The sequence below is a fragment of the Hipposideros armiger genome, unplaced genomic scaffold (genome assembly GCF_001890085.2).
Source record: "Hipposideros armiger isolate ML-2016 unplaced genomic scaffold, ASM189008v1 scaffold_357, whole genome shotgun sequence".
Lineage (NCBI taxonomy): Eukaryota > Metazoa > Chordata > Mammalia > Chiroptera > Hipposideridae > Hipposideros > Hipposideros armiger.
In genome coordinates this window covers 1,379,532-1,404,335 of record NW_017731707.1, presented here as the reverse complement: position 1 = coordinate 1,404,335, position 24,804 = coordinate 1,379,532, and the positions used below count along the sequence as shown (strand labels likewise).

The 24,804-nt window shown below is 36.4% G+C and overlaps 1 protein-coding gene across 1 annotated transcript; it reads right to left on the bottom strand.

Moving 5' to 3' along the window:
- Window positions 1–1,221: 1,221 nt before the first annotated feature.
- CUNH4orf17 (chromosome unknown C4orf17 homolog) lies at window positions 1,222–23,677 on the bottom strand. Its single transcript, XM_019661647.1, has 8 exons — window positions 23,391–23,677; window positions 18,950–19,147; window positions 16,585–16,649; window positions 10,796–10,939; window positions 5,230–5,311; window positions 4,123–4,312; window positions 3,026–3,069; window positions 1,222–1,424 (listed from the first exon to the last, which is right to left on the bottom strand). The coding sequence occupies exons 1-8, from the start codon at window positions 23,521–23,523 to the stop codon at window positions 1,222–1,224; spliced, it is 1,059 nt and encodes a 352-aa protein (XP_019517192.1). The 5' UTR covers window positions 23,524–23,677.
- Between the last annotated feature and the right edge of the window lie 1,127 nt (window positions 23,678–24,804).

The window sequence follows — 24,804 nt, the reverse complement described above, 5'->3', positions numbered from 1 at the left end:
TAGAGACCCATTTCAGACCTTTGCCCCAGAATATTTAGTGATTAAATTTGTGTTTGCTTAAGCCACTGTTTGTGGTAATTTATTACAGCAGCTAGAGAAAGTTAATACTTTCCTCCACTCTCCTGTTCCTCTTTTGCCAGCAGGATGCAGTTGACATTGAAACCCTAGGTGATGGCTGAGCCACAATATGGAAGGATCCTGGGCCTCTGAATCACCAAGTAAAGCAAAGTCATCTGCTGATTAAAAGCACACACTTTGGACTCTTACAGGAGATATAAACCCCTATTGTATTTGCAAGATGACATTCGTTACAACTATATATCCCATCCCAATGAGTAGAACGCTGTGCCTCAGTTGTCTTATTTAAAAAAAATAAGAATAATGATAGTAACTACCTCAAATAGTTATTGTGACAATTAAATGTTATCTAAAGTTCTTGGAATGATTCCTGACACATAGAAAGTGACATATAAATTTTATCATTAAGATTGCTCACAAGCATGCACACAGCTGCACACACAAACACACACAATTTACATTAATAGTATCTCTTTTGAATATTGAGCAAATGTTCTAAATAAAAGATTGGCTAATTGGTAGATAGAATCCAGCAGTACACTGAAAGAATAACATCCATGACCCAAGAGTGGTTTATTTTAAAATACAAAAATGTTCAATATTAGGAAATTTATAAATATTCACAGTTAGTAATGAGTGGAAGCTAGCTCCTTTCTGGTTCATAAGTTAGGGGTAATTTTTATATCTCTTTTGGAGGAAGGTGAGTATATTTCCATAATATCCCAACAACATTGAAACATTGAGATTGCAAAAATTAGCTCAGCTGTTAAAATTGTTTGTTTTATTTTCTATCAGAGTTTTGAGAAGGTGTCAAATTGTAACTGCCTAATTCTGATGATGGATGACTTGTCCAGTATCAGGGCCTTATACTTATGTACTAATACTAATAATGCAAGGCTGGAAATGTAGTATATAAATAAACATATATCTTTTATACGTGACATTAAAATGAACTACAAATAAAAATATTGTCTCCATTAATATTTATTTGGTAGCATTATATTCAAGTGCTTTGAGATTTACATGTGCCACCAGATAGAGGAGCTGTTAATTTTTCAGTACCAGAAATTTTTTTAAAAATAGTTTGACATTGTAACAAAGTGAAGCTCTTGTTTGTGAAAGAATTAGCCCAGTCTAGAATTTCTACCTTTGGTATGTTAAAGGAGAAAATGCTCTTTGGGGAGAGAGATTATATCCTTGTTGGATACTCCTTGCTGACATTGATTTTGCTGCTATGCTCTCCTGAGTTTTAGGCCTGGAAGGAGACTTTGGTTCGCTGAAATAGTCTGTAACAGGTATTGTCATCTTATTTCTTCTTATAAACAATGGAGGCTTGTGCTCAGCCTCTGAAATAGAAAAATATCTAAATAAGACCATAGTTGAGACATCGAACATAGCTTCTGCCACATATCAGAAGCAAATGACATACAGAAAACTATATGAAGGTTAGGTGAATCAAATACACCCAAAATTCAAAAAATAACCTATTCTCATCCTTCTTTCTTACCACTTTCTCATCTTTAATGCATTTTTGTTCTATAACATTCAGATATGTTCTATACTCTTAGAATCAAACATTTTGGTAGGAATGAATTAGAGCTGGTGATGGGTAAAGGTGATGGGCAAGGATGGGAACAGTGAGAGAAAAGAGAAGAACCTACGGTCATGATAGACAAAAGAGAAATACACAAGCAGGTTAAAATAAATTAATTATACTAATGAGACCTTCCCAAGTCTTACAAGGAGGAATAAGGATTTGGTAGATGCTGATTATCAGTGCTAGGGACAAAGGGGTATGATTTGGGTATTCTTATACAAAACATCTTCCAAATATCTAGACAGGGTAAAATAATCTGTGGGACCAACAGGTAAGACATAAAATTAGTGATAGAAACTATCACTGTCAGAATTTTATAGTCCTGGGGTAAAGAGTTTGGTAGGAGAAGTCAGATAGAATAGACCATCCTTGGAGTGTCAGAATAAGGGGATATTTTCTAATTTCTAAATTACACTTATCATTGCCTATTAGCAGATAGAACCTCTTTTGGATTGGTTAACCCCAGTGGAAACTGTTGGGGTCTAGAGTGACCTGAAAGAACTCTAATCAATTACCATGTCCTTCCTGGTAGAAAGGGAACTTGCAGGAATAACAAGACAGACTTTTTGTTTGAGGCTAGTAGACATACTTCATAGTCGTTGCTCTGTAGTCATTGTTGCTGTGCTTATTTTAAAGCTAGGAACTGCCAACCCCCCAGGTAGGTTTCCATTGGGCTATTCTGGACCAGTGTAAGACTTCCCACTATTCTTGATTCTTCTTGGTCCAAATTGTAAGCTGGTTGTGTTTCTGGTGGGGACACAAAACTGTTCCTTTCCATTGTACTTCAGCTTTGTCCTGGGGCAACTGCTTGTGGCTAGTTGCCATTTTATTATTTTCTCTGGTGAAAATCATTTAGTTCAATGACAGTTAAGCTGTGAAGCTCCCAAACTCTGAGGTCACTGTCTTTTTGTTAAATCTTTCAGGGCTTCTGTCACTAAACTGGCGTGACTAAACCTGTACTTCCCTGTGTCCTCTGTTTTGTTTCTCAAAGAGTGTCTGTCACTGAAGAGACACTTGACCTTTCAAAACAAGGTTAAACGTTTGTCAAATTCATCTCTATGAGAAATTCAGCAGCTGCTGTCCTTAGAGTAGCTGAAAATCACTATTGTGTTTTAGTGCCTTTAAAACCTTAATATCTGTGTCCCTAACTAGTTAGTTACTTACTGGTTTCTTTTGTTTGTTTGTTTCTTTTTTAGCTGAGCCATGATCAGCTCAGGCTGGGAATCAAACTGGCAACCCTGTTGCTCAGAGCTCACACTCTTGAGTGAGCTTTTAACCAGCTGAGCCACTCGACCGGTCCCTTACTGGTTTCTTTATATCACTCAGTAATTATCACAAACTGTACTTAACCTTTTGGTACTTCCATATTTCCTTCAGATCCTTGACTTGACACTCTAGATCAATTGGAGAAAGAGAAAATGAAATTCACAAATACAAACAAGTATTTTTTATAGACTTCACTATTATCACATAAGCTAACTTTTATATATCTTTAAATGTCTTTATATCTTAAATATGCTATTCCAATTCTTTATTTTTCAAAGCAGACAATATTAAATGTATTTTCCAATGAAAAGTTCTCCTTACTTTGAGTAAATACCTAAACAGTATATCATATGTTACTCACTAAGTTAGAAAGACTGACCTTGACTATCTCCCAGTTTCCAATTTTATGGAAACTTTAAGGTAGAGACCAATTGCAATATTACAAAATTCTCCTCTGTCTTAATGTTTTTTAACATGACATATTATGTGCTTTGAATATACATTTTTTTCTCTGAATTTAAGCTTTACTCAACTTTTAATTTTAAAGCAACAAGATTTCCCTCCCACCTTAAATAACATTTTACCACATTCTTTCACCATGGTGTTATACATAAATACATATTATTTTCTGTCATTGTAGTTACAAGGTTTAGGAAGAATTTCTACTGAAATAATTTCCAATTCCCTTAATAGTTATTCTTCCCTCTGGCAGCTCCCAGGAGTTTGTCAAATATAATTAAGTGAATCAATTTATTTTAATCTCGTATTATTCTATACAAAATGAAGTGATACCTGTATGATATGCATTTAATAAAATATACAATAATAATACAATTTTGTTTCCTTTATAACTTTTATTTCTAGGTAAACTTAAAAAACTATATTTTCTTAGATTTCTGGATTGCTACTCATGCTTTGAGGAAAGGGAAATTTCCTCAAAAAGAAAGGTTGTTGGGTAAGGAAAATAGCCCCTGCAAAAATGCTCTGAACAGTAGGATTTAGACTGATTCTCATTACATTTATGAAAATGAAAGAAAACAAGTGAACATTGCTGTCATCTACTGAATAAAGGGGAGACTTAAAACCTCAGCGTGTTTAGTGTTTGGAAAGATAATGAAAAGAGAATTCAAAGTCTTTATGTACCATCATATGCCCTCTAGGTGGCCATTATGTCTAATTACCTGGTGAGTTGATGTCCTTCCCCAGATCTGGTCAGCACTTTTGATTTTGCAGGTGAACTTGGGGGCGATTTAACTTTGGGTGGCTTCCCAGTCTCTGCTGCTGGTTCTGCTGAGATGTTTCTTCGGAGGTGTGGCAACAAGTTTATTTCCACCAGCTCAGCATGAATCAAAGCTGAGACCCACTCTTTTTCTAAAAAAGATTTAAAAAGGGGGGAGGGAACACACAAAGGTTGTAATTATAATGCTGGCTAGAAACACTGATTTAGTTTTGTTTATCCAGCACTCCAGAGTGAAAGGTTGGTAACCTGTTTTGATATAGTTACAAGTATATCTAGAAAGATATATACCAAAGTATTCACTGAAACGATGTCTGTGGTAATTTTACTGATTGTTGTTCTTTTATTTTTTTCTGGTTAAGCTGTTTTTCCCCCAACAATAAGCACTTGTTACTGGTGTCATTTTTTTTTAAAGTTACATTCTTAAGAAGGAAAAAAAAATATAGAATAACTAAAGATTCCTTACTTACAAATACGTACTTCTCAATTACCTGCCAAATAGTCTTATCAGGGCCCACCCACCTCAGAAGTTTTTCCTCAGTCTGATTGATGGCCAGCGAGGTTTGAAGATAGCTGCTCCATGCTATTTATGATTGTCCTACTTAGAACTGGCATGTGTTTTCATGTAACATGCAGGAAGGGCCTAAAGGAGGCTAAGAGATGACTGAGTTGATGGTTTTTGTGGGGAACTGTGTTGCTGCCACTCATACCAAAGAAAGAAACTCACTCTGTGTTCAGGGTTCACAACAGGCCAGAAGATACGCTCAGGGAAAACCCTGAGTGTGTGGATTTAGGAGAAGAAGCAGAAACCAGTCCTGGACACAAGTGTCTCACATCACCCAAAGAAGTTCAATATGGAGCATACCACATTTTAGGTCATTAAGTAACCAGCTTGCACGCAGTTGGCTATATAGGACTACAACGATTCTGATACTGAAATGGTGCAATATACTGCAATATATCTTTGCAAATAGATAGATTTGAATTTCTTCAGCTATTGGCACATTCCTAGTGCCTGACAAGTGTTAGCAAATGCTGATTTTAATCTCACCTTTTGAACTTGCATGAAGCAGCCACTGTAGAACTTCTGCCAGAGAATCAGTGTGTAAAATGTTACAGAGCTTTGCCAGAATCTGACAGAGAATAGAAGAGTTACACAGTGAGCAAATAAATAGTACAAGGCTTATAAAGTTCCCTTTATTGCCTCCACAACCTTATCTTCCCAGATGTCACTCTGTACACAGTGCTTAATTAAATCAACTGGGGTTTTAGCTTGGGGGCCAGTGGAATCTTTAAAAAAGCAGTATCTCCAATACAAGTAGTAAAAGTTTAGGTTAGGCAAGGCAACATTCCCCTTGTTTTGTCTGTTCAGTACTAAAATCTTCTGGAGGAGCCATTAATTTTCTTCTCTGGGGAACTGATCCTTTCCCTCAGTACCATGAGGTTCCAATGGGGATCTTCCAGCCTCAGAACTGTCCTCATCTGAACTGCTCCTCTCTGTAGTGGGTGAACTGAGCTGGATTCATCATGGTTCCTCAGCTGAACACAGTGATTGACCCAATGGGAGAGGAAAATAATTCCCTTTTGTCAATCAGAATCCTTCCTTGACAGTTATTTTATCTGGAGGTAAGGGCTGAAGTGTGGATGATAGAGGAGACAAATATATGAAATAATTCTAATAAAAAATGAACTGTAATAAGCATTAAAGTGCAAAGTATTAAGCACATGCAATGATGTTTTCAGTTTGATCCTAAACTGGGTCTGCTGTTGGAATTTAGGCATATCTGAAATTCATACCTGTCTCCTGAACTTCAATCCTATATATACATCTGCCTAGCAAATGAATGCACTTAGATAGCCTATAGTTACTCTGAGCCCAAAATACCTAAAGCTAAACCCCCATCTTTCTCTTCCTAAAACCTGCACCACACCTCCTGTTCCTCCTGGTTCCCATCTCAGTGGAGAGCACCAGCATACATTGAATGTTTGCCAATCCAGACTCTGGGATTCATCCTGGACAACTTTCTTGCTGTTTTCTACAACATATTTCCAAACAATAAGGTTAGTAAATCCTTCCTTCAAATCTCTCCATTTTCCTTTATCAGCACAGCCTTGATCCAGTCTAAACCATCATCAATTCTTCCTTGAGCTACTGCAAAATCCTTTTTTCTAGACTCTCTGCCTGAAATCTTTTCTTAAAATGCTATTAATTCAACCAACATTTGTGTCTGTCATTGATCTAAATGCTAAAAATATAGAATTGAAATTAAAGGACAAAAATTCACTACCTTATATTGAGCTTTGTTATATTATTAAGATCCTTGTCCTCAATAATGTCATATCCTGAAGACATCAAGTTAAATTTGCTCCTGATTTCACATTAAATCAATGGCCGTTGCAAAATTTGAAAAGAACCCTATGGCATTCTCTAGGCCACTCTGCTTCAAATGGTATTTTCATCAGCAATGGTGATTGCACGTTACTTTCAGCTTCTTGTAACTCATACATCACTCATTGATCAACTTTGAGAGAATATAATTATCCTTTTAGTGAGAGGAAATAGAATATGTCTTCCTAGGAAGTCTCCTGCTTTGTCTTCATTGAGTTTTTGTTCTGGAAGGTAGTAAATACATTGTCAGGTGAGTTTAATCTGTTGACAGTTGATTTTAGGATTTAAGAGTGTAGGTCTAGAGTAGCCCCTACCATGGGGCTGGAATACCCCCCTCATTTTTTTAGAGTGTGACCTTTCTGGGGTCTCAACTGAATTCTTGGTGTATTCCACAAGGTCTCTTCACTCTGGCAGATCACAAGCCCAGCATCCCTAAGCAATGTGCCACCTTCCATTAGCTTCCTCCTGCCAGGTCTCAGAGTCTCATCCTCTACATGTGCAGCGTCTCTTGGACTAAAGACTCCTGGAGCCCTATGCAGATTTTTGGAGCTCATTTTCTCCACAGATGTCTCTTCTTCGATATTTTAATTTGCAAATTCCAGCAATCCCAGGATCTGAGCTCTTTTCTCTATTTAGTGAAAAACTGTTTCTCTTTGCTTGGGCTCCACTTTTTTGTGCCATGATTCAGACCATGCCCCAGATAAAAACGTGGAAATCATCCAAATTGTTTTTTTCCTTCTCTCAATAGTCATATACTTGGACTGTCTGTTGCCCAAAACTGCCTGAAGACAGTTTCTTTGTATATTTTTCCCATTTATACAATTGTTTATTATAGGAGGCTAAGTCTTGAACCCAATCTATCATTTTGGAAGCAGAGAACCTTGCCTACAATTTTGCTTCCTCCTACCAAATTCTGCATATGAGTATTGTATCTAGAATAGTTTTTTGAAAGTACAACTCTGACCATGTAACTCTTGTACTTACAAAGTAATTCAGTATAATTTCCGCTTAAAATTCTTTGTTGACTTCCCACAACCCTTTTGGTGAAATCTGAACACCTCAATATGGCTTTTAGAAGTACTTCATTATCTGTCTCTGCTTAGTCTCCAGCCCCATCTCTTGCAACACTCTCCCTGCACTCTCTCCAATTGGCCATATTAATTGCTTTTAGTTTTTGAATAAACAATGTTTTCACCACTTAACCTTTAGATAGAAGTTCTCTTGGCTAAGAATGACCTTTTCCATGCCTCTTTTTATCTTCTAATTATATCTTAAACATTCTTTAGGTTTCTTTCTCCTTGAAGATTTAGCTCCAAAATCTCCTATATGACCTTATAGCACCTGTCAATCCCTCTCATAAGCTCTGTGAATGAGGGAACCAACTGTATCTCCAAATTATAGTATTTTGTCATTTTACTTAAATATTCATAGACTAAATGAATGTGTTTGGCAGACTTTGGTGTCAATAACAGACTGTTATTTATATAAATTCAAGATCTTTGGGAGGAAGGCTAAAAACAAGATCCTAATTGACACAGAATTCTGTTTTCCTTTAAAGTAATAATTGTAAAACTACACACTTTTTCATACACACCCCTGCACAAACATTTCTTTATTTTTTAATTTTTTTATTTTCTTCTTTTTAGCTGAGCCATCCTGCCAACTGTTGGTAGCTCAGTGGCAGCTCAGCTCAGGCCGGGCATCAAACCACTGTTGCTCAGAGCTCACACTCTTGAGCAAGCTCTTAACCAACTGAGCCACTCAGCCGGCTCTATAAACATTTCTTGATTACACAACCCATTCAGAGTTACCAGCCTGGGTCAAAAGAAATTGGAAGATAGGTCATATTTTTTTGTGGAAGGCATAGAAGGATGAAATACCATCAAGATGAGCTCTATTTTTAGGACTCATTTATACAAGCCAAAAAAAAAATTTTTTTAAGATTTTTATTGGGGAATTGGGGGATGGGAACAGCGCTGGGGAATTGGGGGAAGGGGAACAGACAAGTTGCTGTCCTTTCTTTCTTCAGTCTAGTTGTGGAGGACGTTGCTTCACTGGCCCAAGTTGGCATCATCATTGCTCTCTTCCCAGGCGAGGCAGATTAGTTGCCGGCTTCTGGATGGCCGCTCACACTGGCTGCTGGCTACACACGGTAGCCCATGACACCTCACTGCAGCAGTGGCTACAGCCTACGCCTTTGCCAGCGACTCACGGCCGCCCAGCTCCAGGTTGAGCTGTTGTTCAGCATCTTAGCTGTGGAGGGCAGTGTCACTGGCCCTTATATGTGGGATCCAAACCGGGGCCCTCTGCTGTCCCAAGCCAGCTCTTAACCAACGCGCCACTTGGCCGGCCCCAAAAAATTTTAATAAGACCTATTTTCTCACTTTACTCCCCCTCCTTTCATTTATTTAACAAATAGTCAACTGCCATTCTGTGTGTGTCAGTTAATATTTTTCAAGCAAAGCATAAGTGCTAGAAATCACTTGTGAACAACATAGACAAGATCCCTTCCTTTATAGAGTTTACATTTTAGTGGATTTTGTATCAATTGATGTCTAGTTAAGTCAATATCTGTAAGGTGGAAGATGCTTTTGAAAGGAGGGTTCTTTAACTGATGCCCACAAGGCCAGTTTTATAGGATCATGCTGATCTGTTGACGTGCCCAAGGAAGCAAGGCAGCCTGACTGAAAACGGCATTCAGCTTACGGTTCGGTTGAGTTGACGGCCTCTGTGGTTAGCTGATCTTCTACAGTTCTACCTTGGCCTTGATAGAACTTTTTAATTTATGTATTCCACATTCAATAAGTACTTATTTAATACTTATAGGTGCCTAGCACTTATCTAGGCACTGAAGACAAAGCAATAACCAAGACAGAAAAGTATGAGATCATGTAAGGCTTAAATTCGAGCATGAGTGGGGTGGGGAGGCAGAGGCAATATTGGAAAAAAAAATGAACATATCAGATATGGCATGTGCTATGCACAAAATAACAAAGGACAATGGGATAAAGAGGGACTGGGTAGCTACCTTAGGGGGTCAGGGAAAGTACTTCTGCTTAAGTGGTATTTAAACTGAGACCTTAATGAGAAGATGGTGACCACTGAAAGGATCAAAGAGAAGAGACTTCTTAGTAGGGGAAAACCCAGAAGGGAGGAAACGAGCAAATTATAGAAAGATCAGTGGTGCCAGAGTGTAGTGGGTGAGGCGGGCAGGGATTCTGAAGACTGTGTAATGTAAAGTCTTTAGCCATAATTATCAGGAAATCATGTATAAACACAAGTCATATCCCTTCTTGTCCTTCTTCATTTTTCTTCTTCTTCCCAATTTTAATCATCAGCATAAATTATTATACCTTTACTTTTAAAATAGCTCCTTATCAGGATTATTCAATAACAACCCTTAGATGTTATCCCTTCTTGTCCTTCTTCGTTTTTCTTCTTCTTCCCAATTTTAATCATCAGCATAAATTATTATACCTTTACTTTAAAAATAGCTCCTTATCAGGATTATTCAATAACAACCCTTACAACATGCTCTGTTATTTGCAATTGCTACTGTGGATACTTATTTAAAATTTCTATCAGAGTCATCATTACAATATTTTGACCCTTAATTCATTGTAGTGGTTCTTACAGTGAGGCAAGGTGGAGGTTACCAAAAGGGCCTAAAGAAAGAAAACAAAGAATAGCAGATGACAAACATCAACTGATTGATTTACTCTTGATTATATGTCATTCTCAGACATAACTGTGGCTAGAGAAAACTGTCTATTAGTATGATGTGACATATTACTATTAATACAACTAAGTTTATAGCCTCAGGCAGAGAAAGTTTGAGGAAACAGTTTTCTATAGATAAGAGGGAGAGAGATGAATGCTTTAAAATATGTGAAGGAAATGTATCGATAATGGCTGATGTCGGGGAAAGTGCCTCTCAAGCATTCAGAAGATGATAAAGAGAATAGGACCAAAGTTGTTTGGTCAATGCCAAGCTTTTCATTATGTCTAAACCAAAGGTTGTGTTTCTTTAAGAGTGACGGGATTTCAGGGAGAAGTAAGACTGCAAATGAAATAGGAGCAGGCCTTGAATTTCAGGCTAAGCAATTTTAAATTAATTCAGTTGTCAAAGGGGACCCGCCAAAGTTTTAAGGGTGCTACATGATGTCATTTTTGTTGTTCTTTGTTCATGCTGTTCCCCAGTTATGGATTAAGTAAACCTGCCTCTTACTTTGATTTCCTGATCCAGATAGTTTGGTATGCATATGGTGTTCTCTTTGGCACTAGTCTTGGTATTCATCACCTCTGAAAAACAACAGCCAGCAGTAGAGTGTGCCTTTGGAGGTAAGGGTGGATTTTTTACCTTAATTTCTTCCTAAATCAAAGATATGATATAATCAACATAAACCTGCATCCACTTACATTTTATATAAAAATTAAATGTACTGACTCATTTTATGAGGCCAGCATTAACCCTAATAACAAAACCACACAAAGACATTATAAGAAAAGAAAGAACAGACCAATATCTGCCATGAACATACATGCAGAAATCCTCAACAAAATATTAGCACATCAAATGCAACAATGTGTAAAAAAATTATATACCATGACCAAGTAGGATTTATCCAAGGTATGTAACACTGGTTCAACATTTAAAAATCAATTAGTGTAACCCATCATATCAGCAGGCTAAAAAAAGAAAAATCACGTGATCATATCTATAGATTCAGAACAAGCATTTGACAAAATTCAACTCCCATTCATGATAAAAACTCTCAATCATTTATATGACTAAATTAGAACTTGCTATTAATAAAACTGTTGTACTAATAGGTAAATTATAAGAATGGGTAGGAGACATATATAACCTACCTATGGCTTCAGAAATTTTAGAAATAGTGCCTCATGATACATTCAGTTCGTAAGTGTACCTGTATGTGTGTGTTTCCATACACACTTCTATTTTGCTGATACCATCCATGTAACTACATATGTAGTTATTTACATAATGTAGTTATGTAGTTATTTACATAAATCATTATTCATGTACTAGTTTGTATTGTCCATTGTGTTAGTCAATGTTCCTATATAAATTTCTGTACAATAAATATCAATAAGTGGAAATTTTGGACAAAAAAAATTAAATGTAAATGAATAAGAAATATTGTAGCTAATTGAGAGATAGACATAAAAGTAAAAAGAGATTAGTTATAATCCTCCCTTAAATGCCAAATTTTAAAATATTTGCATTTGGAGACAGAATAAATAGTAATATATTATTTACTTTTTGTCAAACCATTTTAAACCCTTGGCTGAACATTAAGATAATAATTTTTAAGTGTTTAATATGTAACTTTTATTTGTATGAATAGTTCAGATAACAACCAACTCATGACATATAAGATTTTCTGCTGAGTGGGGAAGATCTCTCTTTTATGACCAGAAATGACAGCCGAGAGGTTTTACGCTATGTCTGCGAAGAGACTACATGATGTGAACTGTTGTTTCCAACAGTTCTGCTAAATGTCAGCTGAGAGCTGGAGAGTGAGAGAGAGAAACTAAATTAACTTTCCTTGATTAGTTGGAAGAAGAAATAAAAAGTCTATTTTCTTGTTCTGGGAGGTAAATACAATGTTTGCAATTCTTTTTAAGTAAGATTGTAGGAGCTTTATGTCCAAGAAAAGTTATATGTCTATGTGCTTATTCCAAGAAAGGCTTTTTAACCTTTAGAAGTGAGTGATATATAAAGATACACAGAAGCTAGTGGCTGACTGAGTCAACAACCAGGGACTGTGATGACTGGAATTGATAGAACAATGTTTAGCTGTTGATGTTTACTGAACATAAAGCTATACTGTATTTAGAGGCATTTTTTTGTTAAAGTTTATTATGTAGACTTCTTTTTTTGGGGATAGTAATATACTTTTTGCTGTCATTGTTTAATCCTCCCATTGAACACAGCTAAAAAGTCAGATTAAAATTAAAAAGCAAACAAACAAACAAGCAAAAAACTGTCAAGGACTGACTAAGGTAGGAATGAATAGATCAAAAGTGAAGGGGAAGTGAGAAGCCTGAGGTGTATCCAAGTGCAGCAGCCATTTTTGCCCTGAAGTCATTATCTGATTCAGAAAAATAAGAATTCTCCTTTTGACTCTCCATAAGGTCCTGAAAGACAGGACTCCAAGTTCAGGACCCAGATAAGGGCCACGCCAGGACTATTCTCTCAAGGAGAAGGTGAGCTAGAAATGTAACAGTCCTTGAAGAAACATAGCCTGAGACAAAGGTTTGAACTTGGTTTAAATTGATCTAGGCTGGTAGGGCCACTGGATTCCTATAGAAGCAAGTGTAAATTTTCTCTGGAAAAAAATCCATTTACCATGGGCTTCAGATTGCCACAATTGTTTTTTCATACACATTATCTAGCAATTGAGCTGTGAGTCAAGAAGAAATTATAATGCAAATTAAAAAAAAAATTTTAGCTTAACACTAATGACAATGTTACATAGTAAAAATTATGAAAGAAGCTAAAGGAATCCTCAGAGGGGACTTAATACCTTTAAAATGTGGTTGTATATTAGAAAGATAAAAGAAGCTAGAAAAAGAACAATAAAATGAAGTGTGTGAATAGAAAGAAAAAAGACAACAGAATTCATCAAAATAGAAAATATACAATATAAAAGATAAAAAAACAAAAATTAGTTCTTTGATATACTAATAAATTGATAAACTTCTGTTGAAACTGATTAAAAAAAGACACAAATGAACTAAACTGATATGTAACAGCATATACCTTACGGATCCTACAGATATTTTTAAAAGAATATGAGGATATTATATATAACATTGTCAATAAATTTGATTGTTTATATAAAATGAACAATTTTTAGAAAATAATATGTTACCAAATCAACTCAAGGAACAATTTTGTAACAAAATAAATTTCAAATCAGGATTGAAGATAGTAATTTTATAGTGATTAAAGGGTCATTTCATCAAGAGGACATACCAAACCTAAAAAGTTATACTCCTAATAAGAAAGTTTCAAGCAACATGATTAAAAAATGATATAAATGAAAATAGAAATCCACAATTATAGTCAGAGATTTCAACACCTCTCTCTCAATAATTGATAGAAAAATTAGACAGCAAATCAGTAAGGCCATAGAAAACTTGAATGACAGTATCAACCAAATTGACCTAATTGATATTTATATTACATTCTACCCAACAACCTCAGAGTGAATATTCTTTTTCATGGGCCCATGGAAAATTTATCAAGGTCGATCATATTCTGGGCCATATAATAAATCTCAATCAATTTAAAAAGTTGAAAAGTATTCTGGGCCAGAAGTAATTAGCCAGTGTAGACATCCATGTCTGTGTGAAGGGTGGTGGTCACATGGCCCAGGTTTATGCAGTCTACCAGTTCATCTCTAAAGCTCGACAACATCCTCATCCAGTATGACCAGATCCTGCTGTTAGCTGATCCCCTAACATAATAAATGCTGTGAATTTAAAAAGCTCAGAAGCCCTGGTGCCAGTGCTCACTACCAGAAATCCTACTGAGAAGCCATCATGGGGATCGGGGTTCACCTTTATAGTAAACAATCGTTGTGGGATTTAAAGTTTAAAAAAAGGGTATGTTCTCTGACCACAATGGAATTGAATTGGAAATGAAGCAGATTTATATAGTATCTTTAAAATCCCCAAATATTTGGAAATTAGATAACCTAATTTTAAGTAACCCATGAGTCAAAGAAGAAATTCAAAAAGAAATTTTAACAGAATGATTTTGAACAGAATGAAAATGAAAACTCAACATGATCAAGTTTTGAGGATGCAGCCATAGCACTGTTTATACAAAAAATTATATTAAAACATGTTTATATTAGAAAGGAAAAGCGTCTCAAATCAGGCATCTAAGCTTTCACCTTTCAAGCCAAAATCAATGAAAATAGAAAGAGGAAAAACAAAACAGTGGCGATAATCAGTGAAGGAAAAAGCTGACCTGTAAAATAATCAGTAAAGTTCTTAAACTTCTAGCTACATACACCAGGAAAAAAGAAGACACAAATTACCAATATTAGGAATAATGAAAGAACATTTCTACAGATCATATAATCATTAAAAGGATATTTTATGAATGCCTTTTTATCAGTAAATACAACTTAGATGAAATAGACAAATTTCTTGAAAAACATAAACTCCCAAACTCACTAAAGAAGAAATAGATAACCTAAATAGCCTATATCTATGAAAATGAGAAATTGAATTTGTAGTTAAAAATCTTGACTCAAAGCAAACTCCAGCCCTGATGGCTTCACTGAAGAATTCTATTAAACTTTTAAAAAAGAAATACCAATTCTACACAAAATCTCCAAGAATATTAAAGAAGAGTTCCCAACTTATTCTTTAAAGCTGGTATTATGCTGATTCTAAAACCAGAAAAGACATTACAAATAAACTGCAAATATTCCTTATTAACATAGACACAAGAATGCTAAAAATATCTTGTGAAATTAAATATATAAAAGGGATCCTGACCAAGTGGGTTTTTTCCCCATGAATGCAAGATTTGTTCAACATTTGAAAGTTAACCAATGAACTTTACCTTATTAACAGACTATAAAAAGAAAAATAATGTGATAATCTCAAATCGATGCAGAAAAAGCAACTGGCAAAATCCAACCCCCATTTCTGATTAAAAAAAAAAACTCTCAGAACACTAGTAATGGAAACGAATTCCTCAGCTATATAAGGGTACTTATGAATAAAGTAAATTAACATCATACTTAATGGTGAAAGTCTGAATGCTTTCCTCCTATGATTTAGATAAGGCAAGGATGTCTGCTCTCACCAGTTCTCTTCAACATTGTACTAGAAATTCTGGCCATTACAACAAGGCACAATAGAGAGATAAACAGCATGTACATTTGAAACTATAATAGAAACATTTTTAATGTGGGCTTAATAAATATTACGAATTTTGCTTGCAAAAGATACAGTTACAGGAAAAGTAAACCTCAGACTGAAAGAAAATATTTGCAAAATATATATGTGACAAAAGATTTATACCTAGAATATATAAAGAACTTTTATAACTTCATAAGAAGAAGACAAACAACCCAATTTAAAAAGTAGGCAAAAGATTTGAACACACACTTTCCATAAAAAGATATATGGATGGCAATTAAGAACATGAAAACATGTCAACCTCATTAGTCATTAGGGAAATGCAAACTAAAACTACAATGAGATACCATTACACACCCACTAGATTGGCTAAAATAAAAATACTGGCCGTACTAAGGATGTGGAGGAAAGGAACGTCTTATACACTGCTGCAAGAATGTAAAATGGTATAACCACGTTGAAAAACACTTTGGCAGTTTCTTAAAATTCTAACATACACCTACTAAAAGACCCAGTCATTCCCCTTCTAGGTATCTACTCAAAAGAAAAGAAAATGTCCATACAGATTAGTACACAAATGTGCCTATCACCTTTGTCAAAAATTGGAAACAAGCTAAATGTCCATTAACAGGTGAATGGATAAACAAATTGTAGGATACCTATACAATTGAATACTCCCCGGCAATAAGAAGGAATGAAGTATGGAGGCACATAGCAACATGGATGAATCTTAAAGTAATTATGAATTAAAGAAACCAGATAAAAAAAGAGAACACAGCATGTGATGTCATTTATATAAAATCCTCCAAATTACATGCTAAATCTTTAGTGATAGCAGGTAAATGTTTGCCAATGGGAGGGACAGAGTCATGAGAAAACTTTTGGGAGTGATGGATAAGTTTATTCTCTTGATTTCATTGGTGGCTTCCCAGGTGTGGATATATGTTTGTCAAAACTCATCAAATCGTGCACTTTAAATATGTGCATTTTATGTCATGTTAATATACTTAAAGCTGTAAAAATACTGTTTTTTTCAGAAAGATTTGTGGAAAAAAAGGATAGAATTCAAACTAAATAGGTAGCTGTAAATAGTTGTTTCTTTACCTTTTGAATTACTAAGGGATTCTCACTGGAAGTTTTGAAACACTCCTTGATTTTTCTACAGGGCTCTGAAATGATATTGAGGAAAAATATATTTAGATCAAACAGAAGAACTTCTATCACATGCCATATATGACATCAGTTGCTAAAACAGATGAGAGTACTTCTGAATTTCAATTAAGGGCAACTGGGGACCTGTTTATAAATATTAGAAAACCTGCAGGTAAAATTATACTACAGTAACATAATAAAACATATTTATATTACAAAACTAATTCTAGGCCCAGGAAGATGATATAAAGAAACACTGCAAGAGCTTTCTTGATCTGGATAAACTAATTTTTGAAAGTACATAGTTCAGTGTAAGTCATGTTTTTCTCTGTTTCCTATCCACATAACTGTCACTTTCTCAATTAAAGAGACTGTGTGTGTGCTGTGTGCCCTGTAGACAGAGAGAGAAGATGTATGCTGACTTCTTACTACATTATTTCTTGCTTCAACAGCCTCTCAACCCTACCCATTTCATACAGTCATCCAACTAAATCCCCCTATATTTCCCTAAAACCACTTAAACATTTACTTATTTTTTTTACATTAATTTAAAGATATATTCTGTGTAAGTGATACTGTCTTTTTTACTGAAGCCATAGTTAACACAGCAATTTTTTTTAAAAGGTGAAAAAGATTTTGTGTATATAACTAATGGTAACTAAATTCATTACTTAGAGTAGGGAGAGCAAAGTTCTGTGTGTGAGTCTGTTTAGTGTTTTCTTGTGGGAAACAGAAACTAGCTATTTTAAGCAAAAATGTAAATAAAACAGGGAATTAGTTGTTTGTGATATCATTGGAAGGGCTGGAACAGTGAACTCTGGTCGTGACCCTTCACAAATCATTTCAAGAACAGCACGTTCCACCTGGCCCACCAAGAGGGAACAGCCTTTATCACAATCGGGAGGAAGGGGTGTCATGGGGTCATTGCCACTTCAATTGCTGTCACAACACCCATGAGGCTAAAAGGATTAGGCCCTGGATCGCTGCTGCAATCAGAAAGCTACCATATCTGCTGACTTTGCCTTTGATGCCTATAAATCCAGAAGCTGAATACTGGGATGTTGCAGGCAAAAAAAAAAAAAAAAAAAAAAAATCCAAAAAACCCATGTCTCCAGTCATGCTTAATAGCAGACATCAACCAAAAAAATAACTTTAGCCCACATCCGCAATATAATTTTACCAGATGGCAACATCTAATTCCCATCAAGGGACTCTTGCAAATGTAATTTTTAAGTTTCTATGTTTTACAGTATAAGGGACACCAGAAAGATGGAATAAGTGGGCTTTGATTCTTCATTGCTAGTGGAAAGGAGGGAAGAGGAACTTCTAAAAAGATGAAATGAGTTCACAAAGCTGAAGACCTTAGAATGGAATCATATAGTAAGTACTCTATTAACGATCCCTCTTATTGTTATCTTTTGAAAGGTATGTATTTTACCACATTATACCAAAATAGTTTTCATGTGCCCAGGAGCTTTAGTAATAGCATGTAATTGTATAGGGCAGGAGAAAGAGAGCACGATATAATTTCTGCCATCCAGAATTCCTTCCATTTTACCTTGACCTTTAGATTTTGCCATACTATAATTTTGTTTTTGTGTTAATTTAAGGCATGCAACATAATGATTTGATATGTGTGTATATTGCAAAATGACTATCACAATAAATTTAGTTAACATCCATAACCTCACATAGTTATAATTTTTTTTCTTGTGATGAGAACTTTTAAGACATACACTCATAACTTCCAAATATATAATAGAATACACTATTGTTAACTATGGTCATGATGCTGTACTTTTGATTAATCCCTCTTCATTTCAAGTCAGTAAACATTAATTCATTAATGAAATTGTTTCCTAAAGACCAGGCACTGTGCTGGAACCTTGGGAGATACCAAAAATAGCAAAACCACAAAGCCCTGACCTTAAAGAGGTGACTGTCCAGTAGGGAAGATGTAAACATTAATTCCATCTCTATTGCATTGCCCTGACTCACTTTTTGTCTGAAGTAATTTTCCTATCAATATTAGCTAAACATTCGTTTTTGGTATCTCTTAGCTACTTTTGTAGGGACTGGAGACTAGAACCACACCAAGTATGCCTTGTGCATAGTAATTATTAACATTTTTGAACTACTGAGTTGAGATTAGATGAGTGAAAATTTTTTATAATGAATAACCTATTGCACAGTGAGAAAATTTCATGACTACTTAAAAATCACTGCAGCTATATTAGTAATCATATATGTAGCTTTTTTGTCCCTGATAGTTTGCAGGAGGCCTCAGGAAAGATTTCATCTGTTGAGAGGGACTCACCAGAATGGGGCCGTGGGGGGTCCCCTTTGACCCTGATTGGGTCTTGTGGGACTTCTCTGACTGTGCTCTCCAGGGCTGCAGTGCTGGGTGGATATGGTATTTCATCCTTCTCTAAGTGGTTGAACTGGCCAACACCCCACAATGTTCCAAATGAGTTTTCATCGTCTTTTACAGTACAGATCGGAATGTTATTCAAACCTAGGTGAGTAAGGATAAAAAGACCAAACCACTAGGTTAGGTTTGGGGCAGGTTTTCTTTGAATGATCAGTGACTTCCCTCCCAACCAGATATTGTTAAATATATGTAAGATATCGGACTTCACACTGTATGAACCAGTGCTAATCTTTGAAAGTCAGTGTTGCAAATTATACTTACAATACATGCCTCCTTAAAATGTTCCACCATCTTGTTAGCTTTGAGAACTGTGCCCACATCTTTGTTCTTGGTCTTAGAGTCAAGTAGAGTAGATCTGCCTCTATCCCAGACAGAATTCTTATTTACCAAGTTTTGATAATGACCAAGAGGGGTTATGCTAGTCCTCTTTATGAATATCAGATTGAGATTTTTGAAAGCATCCACAATGTCTTAGTGTAGCAAGGCCTCCTAAAAGACGTATGCTGGCTCTTATTTTGTACTGGTGAAGATATAAAGCTGTGGGAGCCAGAAATAGGAGGCAGGATAAGATAAATTATGAGGGCAGGAAAGAAGGAAAACGGGGTACAAAAGACCTCCTTCCTCATGTCAGAGCATTCCAGGTTCATTCCCCCGCCTACAACAGCTATTTGCTTTTGGCTCAAATATTGATTTATAGACAGGTCGTCTTTTCAGTTTCAATGCTATGTCATGTCATATTGGACAGCTGAGGAAATGGGGACACACAGGGCACTGCTCTATGTTAGTCAGTGAATTATGAGAAGTAGTAATAGATGGCTGCTTTGTTTCACAAGAAGTTGTACAGAAAGTTTCTCGATAGTGTGTTTCATAATTGCCCCTTCTTCCAAATCTCCCTTTAGTACCATTGGTCCATGTTCTTCTTATCTATCTGCTCAAATGGTATTTGCTGACAACCTGTCTGAAATACACCCCATCACGTTGTCTCCCCTTATGCTCTTTTATTCTTTCCATAACAGTTGTCACCTGTCATGCCTGTTTGCACACTGCTGGGCTGAGCTGCTCTAGGATATAAACTTCATGAAAGCATAGATTTTGTCAGTTTCATTTGCTGCTCTATTCCTAGTGTCTAGAATAGTGGCAGGCACAAAGTAAGTGCTCTATGATTATTTGTTAAATGAATGAATAACATAGCCAAATATAAAGCTTTTATTTAGTATAATACTTTGAACTTCACTGATAGTAACTGGTTCCAAATAGAAATGAGACTAAAATTTTGAAGACAGTGTCACATCTTATCATTTTATCTTAAACACCTGGGTTAGCCCAGGTGCAGAGTGAAAAATTGCTTATCAAATGAAATATATAAAACATTAACACAGAGACAAAGCAGCTGGAAAATCCCTATTTTCTCTGCTACCTCCTTTAATTAGTAAAAGGTGTGTGTGTGTGTGTGTGTGTGTGTGTGTGTGTGTGTGTGTGTGTGTGTGTAATTCAAGGAAGAATGTGAAATAAGATATAGAGGGACATACCACATACTTTCAAGTATTTAAAGTCAGAAAAAATTATACTCATTTTAGTAGCATTTGCCTCGATAGGAAAAAAAGAAAAACACCCAAAACAGTTCCAACTAAAATGCAATGTTTTTCTCATATGGGTCTCAAAAAACCCTGTCCTCAGATTTTGCCAAGACAGTAGATTCCGAGGCCATTTGTGACTTCCTTGTTGTAACATGTTTGCTTTCCCTTGGCCTTATCTTCCTAATTTCCTTTAGGACCTTGGCTGTGATGGCCACTCAGCCAGCCATTCTCCTTGAATCTTGTTTATCTCACAGCCCTGCGCCTCTCCTCTCTGTGCCGCGCAGCTGGGCTTTCCTCTTGCTCTATCACAAAGTTCGACCTTCACTTCTCTGCTCCTTTCTCTGTCCTGAACCCTCCTCCTTATCCCTTCTCACTTGGATGATCGAGTTAGTCTTTTAACTGACCTCCTAACCTCATGAAGCCTGCTCCTCTTCCACTTTCTATAATACAGTTAAAAATGAATTTTTTAAAAATGAAATTGCTTGCTTAAAGACACACAACTACTAGATGGCTGAGGTAGAATTAGAAATCCTGTTTAAAATCTGTCAGTTGCTCCGTAATTTTACCTGGATGAAATTGAAACTCCCTTCTTTCCTTCCCCAAGAATTTAGCACCTCCCTCGTGGCAGCCCCTTCTTGAACAATTCAAATGAGTGGTGAGCAATACAAACACACCTCCTACTTTCAAGGCGCTCACAATTTTATGGAAGGTATTTGTTCCTAATCAAATAAAACTAAATATTTAGGCATAAGCCACAATAATTGCCGTAGTGGATGCTGTGGTCCACTTACCACCTACCTAGTGCCTTTAGGACCAAGGCACTCATCGTCCCACCTGCCAGGTGTGTCAGCTACTGATGGCTCATGCTGAGTCCCCCTCTGGGATTTGCTCTCAGCTGAAGGGAGTGCTCATCCACAATGGGAGCTTGAGCAACGACGGGTTGACGGGTGTTACAGAGGCCTGGCCCCCTCGCCTCCAGTGGAGACACCTCTCAAGAGCCATCCACTGTTCCCTGCGGGACTGACTGAGTCTGTTACCGCATCTACATCTCAGTTCAACTTTTGCTCAGTCCTGCTCAGTCGCTTGCCTCCTTATACGTGACGTTCCCAAGAATACTCTCCAGTAAACTTCCTTCACACAAAACTCCATCCCAGTTTTATTTCCAGAGAGACTGATCTAAGTCAATGGCTCTAACAGAAAATATAAAGTACTAATGATAATATGCCATAGGGAAATCTAATTTAGATTGAGGATGTGGTGACTGGACTGTTTCTTTTAAGTGATATTTATACCAATACATAAAAAATGAGAAAGAACAAATACTGAAGGAAAGAGTTTTATGACTAGTGGGAACAGTATGAGTGAAAATCTAGAGGTGTATTTTCATGTTCAGGGAACTTAGACAAGTCCAGTGTGGCATGTGTATGATTAGGGGGTGGGAGGGTATCGATATGAGGCAGAGGCCACATCATCGTGAACATTTTAGCCTATGTCAACATACCCAGTGTTATCCTAAGGGCATGGGAAGATTTTGAAGGGTTTTGGGTAGGATGTTTAAACAGTTCAGTTTACATTTTAATATGATCTTTCTGGTTATTCTATGGAGAATGGATTAGATGAGGGCAAGGGTGGAAGTAGAGCATTTAGGGGGCTACAAATTGCAAAAGCAGTAGTCAGAGCAAGAGATCATAGTGGCCTTGAAAGGAGCTGTAACAGTGGCCATGGAGAGAAGTGACTTAATTTACAAAACAGTTGGAAGAAGAAAGTGACAAGATCCAATGAAGTATTGAAAGGGAAAGAGAGGGAGGAGTGAAGGGCATTGAATTCATAGTACCATTTGCTAGTTAGGGTAGACTAGTTGGAGGACCACACTTTTCAAGAAAGATCAAGAGTTCAGTTTCAAAGAAGAAAATTCAAGATGCCCACGAAGCATCCAGCGCCTCACATATAGGTCAAGGGGACGGTGGAATACAGAGGTCTAAACTTTAAAAGAGGAGTCTGAGTCTAAGATACTATACATTTGAAAATATTAGCCCTATAGAGGGTATTTGAAACTTGTGAATGGGTTATTTTGACTAGAGTCACAGTAGACTAAAGAGAAAAAATGGCCAAGGACTGAGTCGTGAGGGCCTCCAACATTTACTGCAGAATCAGCAAAAATAAAAGCGGGGAAAGAGAAACCACAGAGGTAGGGAAAAAACTCAGAAGATATGATGTTACAGAAACTAAATTTAAATTTTGAAAGAAAGACAGGGAAGGAGGGTGGGAAAGATGGATGGAGGAAGAGATGAAGGAAGGAAGGAAATTAGGAAGAAAAGAATGAAGGGAGGAAAGGAGGGAAAGAGGAAGGAGAGAAAGAAGAGAGAGAAAGGGAGGGTGGGTAAAATACATGCTTCACCAGGGTTGATGTTCAGCGTGTAGATGCTAGCATGAGTGTGCAAGTTGTTAAAATACTGAAATACTTTCATACCATTTGGTCAGTTGCTGCCCTGAGCTCCTCGATTGTCCCCTTTGGCACTTCTCCAGGCCTTTTTCCTAACAATCGAGTAATCCAAGCATGAAGGCGGGACACAGAGGGTGCCCGCCAGCCTCTGCTCTAGCTCCTGGGCTGACACTGGTCTCAATACAATGCTTGTGCCTCGGCAGTGGTCAAATATTTTCAATAGTACCCCTGTGTTTACCCACCAGAATCATCAAGTGGCCCAAGTTTAGAGGAGAGAGACACATTCTAGGACCTTGAGTCACCTTACCTTTGATGTGGCAGACCCTTCTGGGATGAGGGGTATGTCTGACCAGAAAACAACTTTCATTTTTCTCCATCATATGTCTGCCTTTGCTCTCAAACCGAAGAGCAGATGTTGGAGATTTAAGGCTCATGTTCATGGAGTGTTGTTTCCCTCTCTCCACGGCTGCCACAGAATGTCTTGGGGCCTGCCTTGTTAACCTCACTTCCGCTTCCCGTGGTGCTCAGACCCTGAAATCACAGAATGACATTTGCTCTGACAAGGGGTTCTCAAGATTTTCTTACACAGCAAACATTTCCCCACCTTCTTTGTTTGCACTGGATTGTTTTCATGCCAAAGCAGCGAGAGGCTCTTTTACTTGCAAACCAAATTGTTGTAAACATTGAAATCAACATAGGCCTAGGTAGGACAGAAAAATATGTTCCCTGGAAAAATCAAAATATTTGTGAGAAAGTTAAAGTATATTCTATACTAAATAGCTTTGAAGTTTACTTTGTTGGCTTACTAACATAAAAATACATAACATTGTTATTATCAATATTGGTATAGTAAATTAAAATAATTGCTTTAAAATATTAACACCATACCCACAAATGTGCTTTACATTAAATTAATTTTAAATGAGGACCTTTCCTATTGTACTTTAATAAAATCAGCATCGTAAATTTGTGTCATCTTTTGAGAGGATGTTAAAACCTGAAGGAGAAAAAAAAATCCAATAGCAAAAGAATCATATTACATTTATAGATGATAAACTGGAGAACCCTTGTCATGTTGTCATTTGCAATATTCAGTAGTATGTAATGATGTTCCCTTAGTCACTCAGCACCATTTATTAGACATGTACAGTGTCATAGGCCTAAGGGATGAAAGATAATGTCATGACTCTTGGGGAATTCACAGTCATTTGGGAAAGAAAATTTCTGGCTTAGGAACATAGGAAAGAGTTATTTAAACTTTCCTAAAGATGGCATACTAGTCTTGAAATTGAAGAAGGATTTTTTTTCTGGTGTTTGTTATATATTTCCTGTCTTACATGGAAATTGTTTTCATCACAGCTATATTATAAGATATATATTTTATTTCTAACTGTAGCAGGGAGTTTTTCTGGCCAGAACAATTTACAGTATCAAAATATTTCCATATTCTAGAAATTGATCTCAAGAATGTGTTGGGGCAGATATTTTTAGTTCATTGACTATCTTTTTAGACCACAGCAACCTGTATTCAAGTTTTTCATGAATATATTCAGAATGTATGGTATATTAATTATCAGCCCTCTTGCCACAAAACATCTGATTTTTATAAATTTTTAAATTATTCTAGTCTGAATAAAATATATTACAATATTTTGAATTCAGAAAATACTATTATCTAACAATAAAAATATTTTTATTGTTACTTATGAATAATGAGGAGG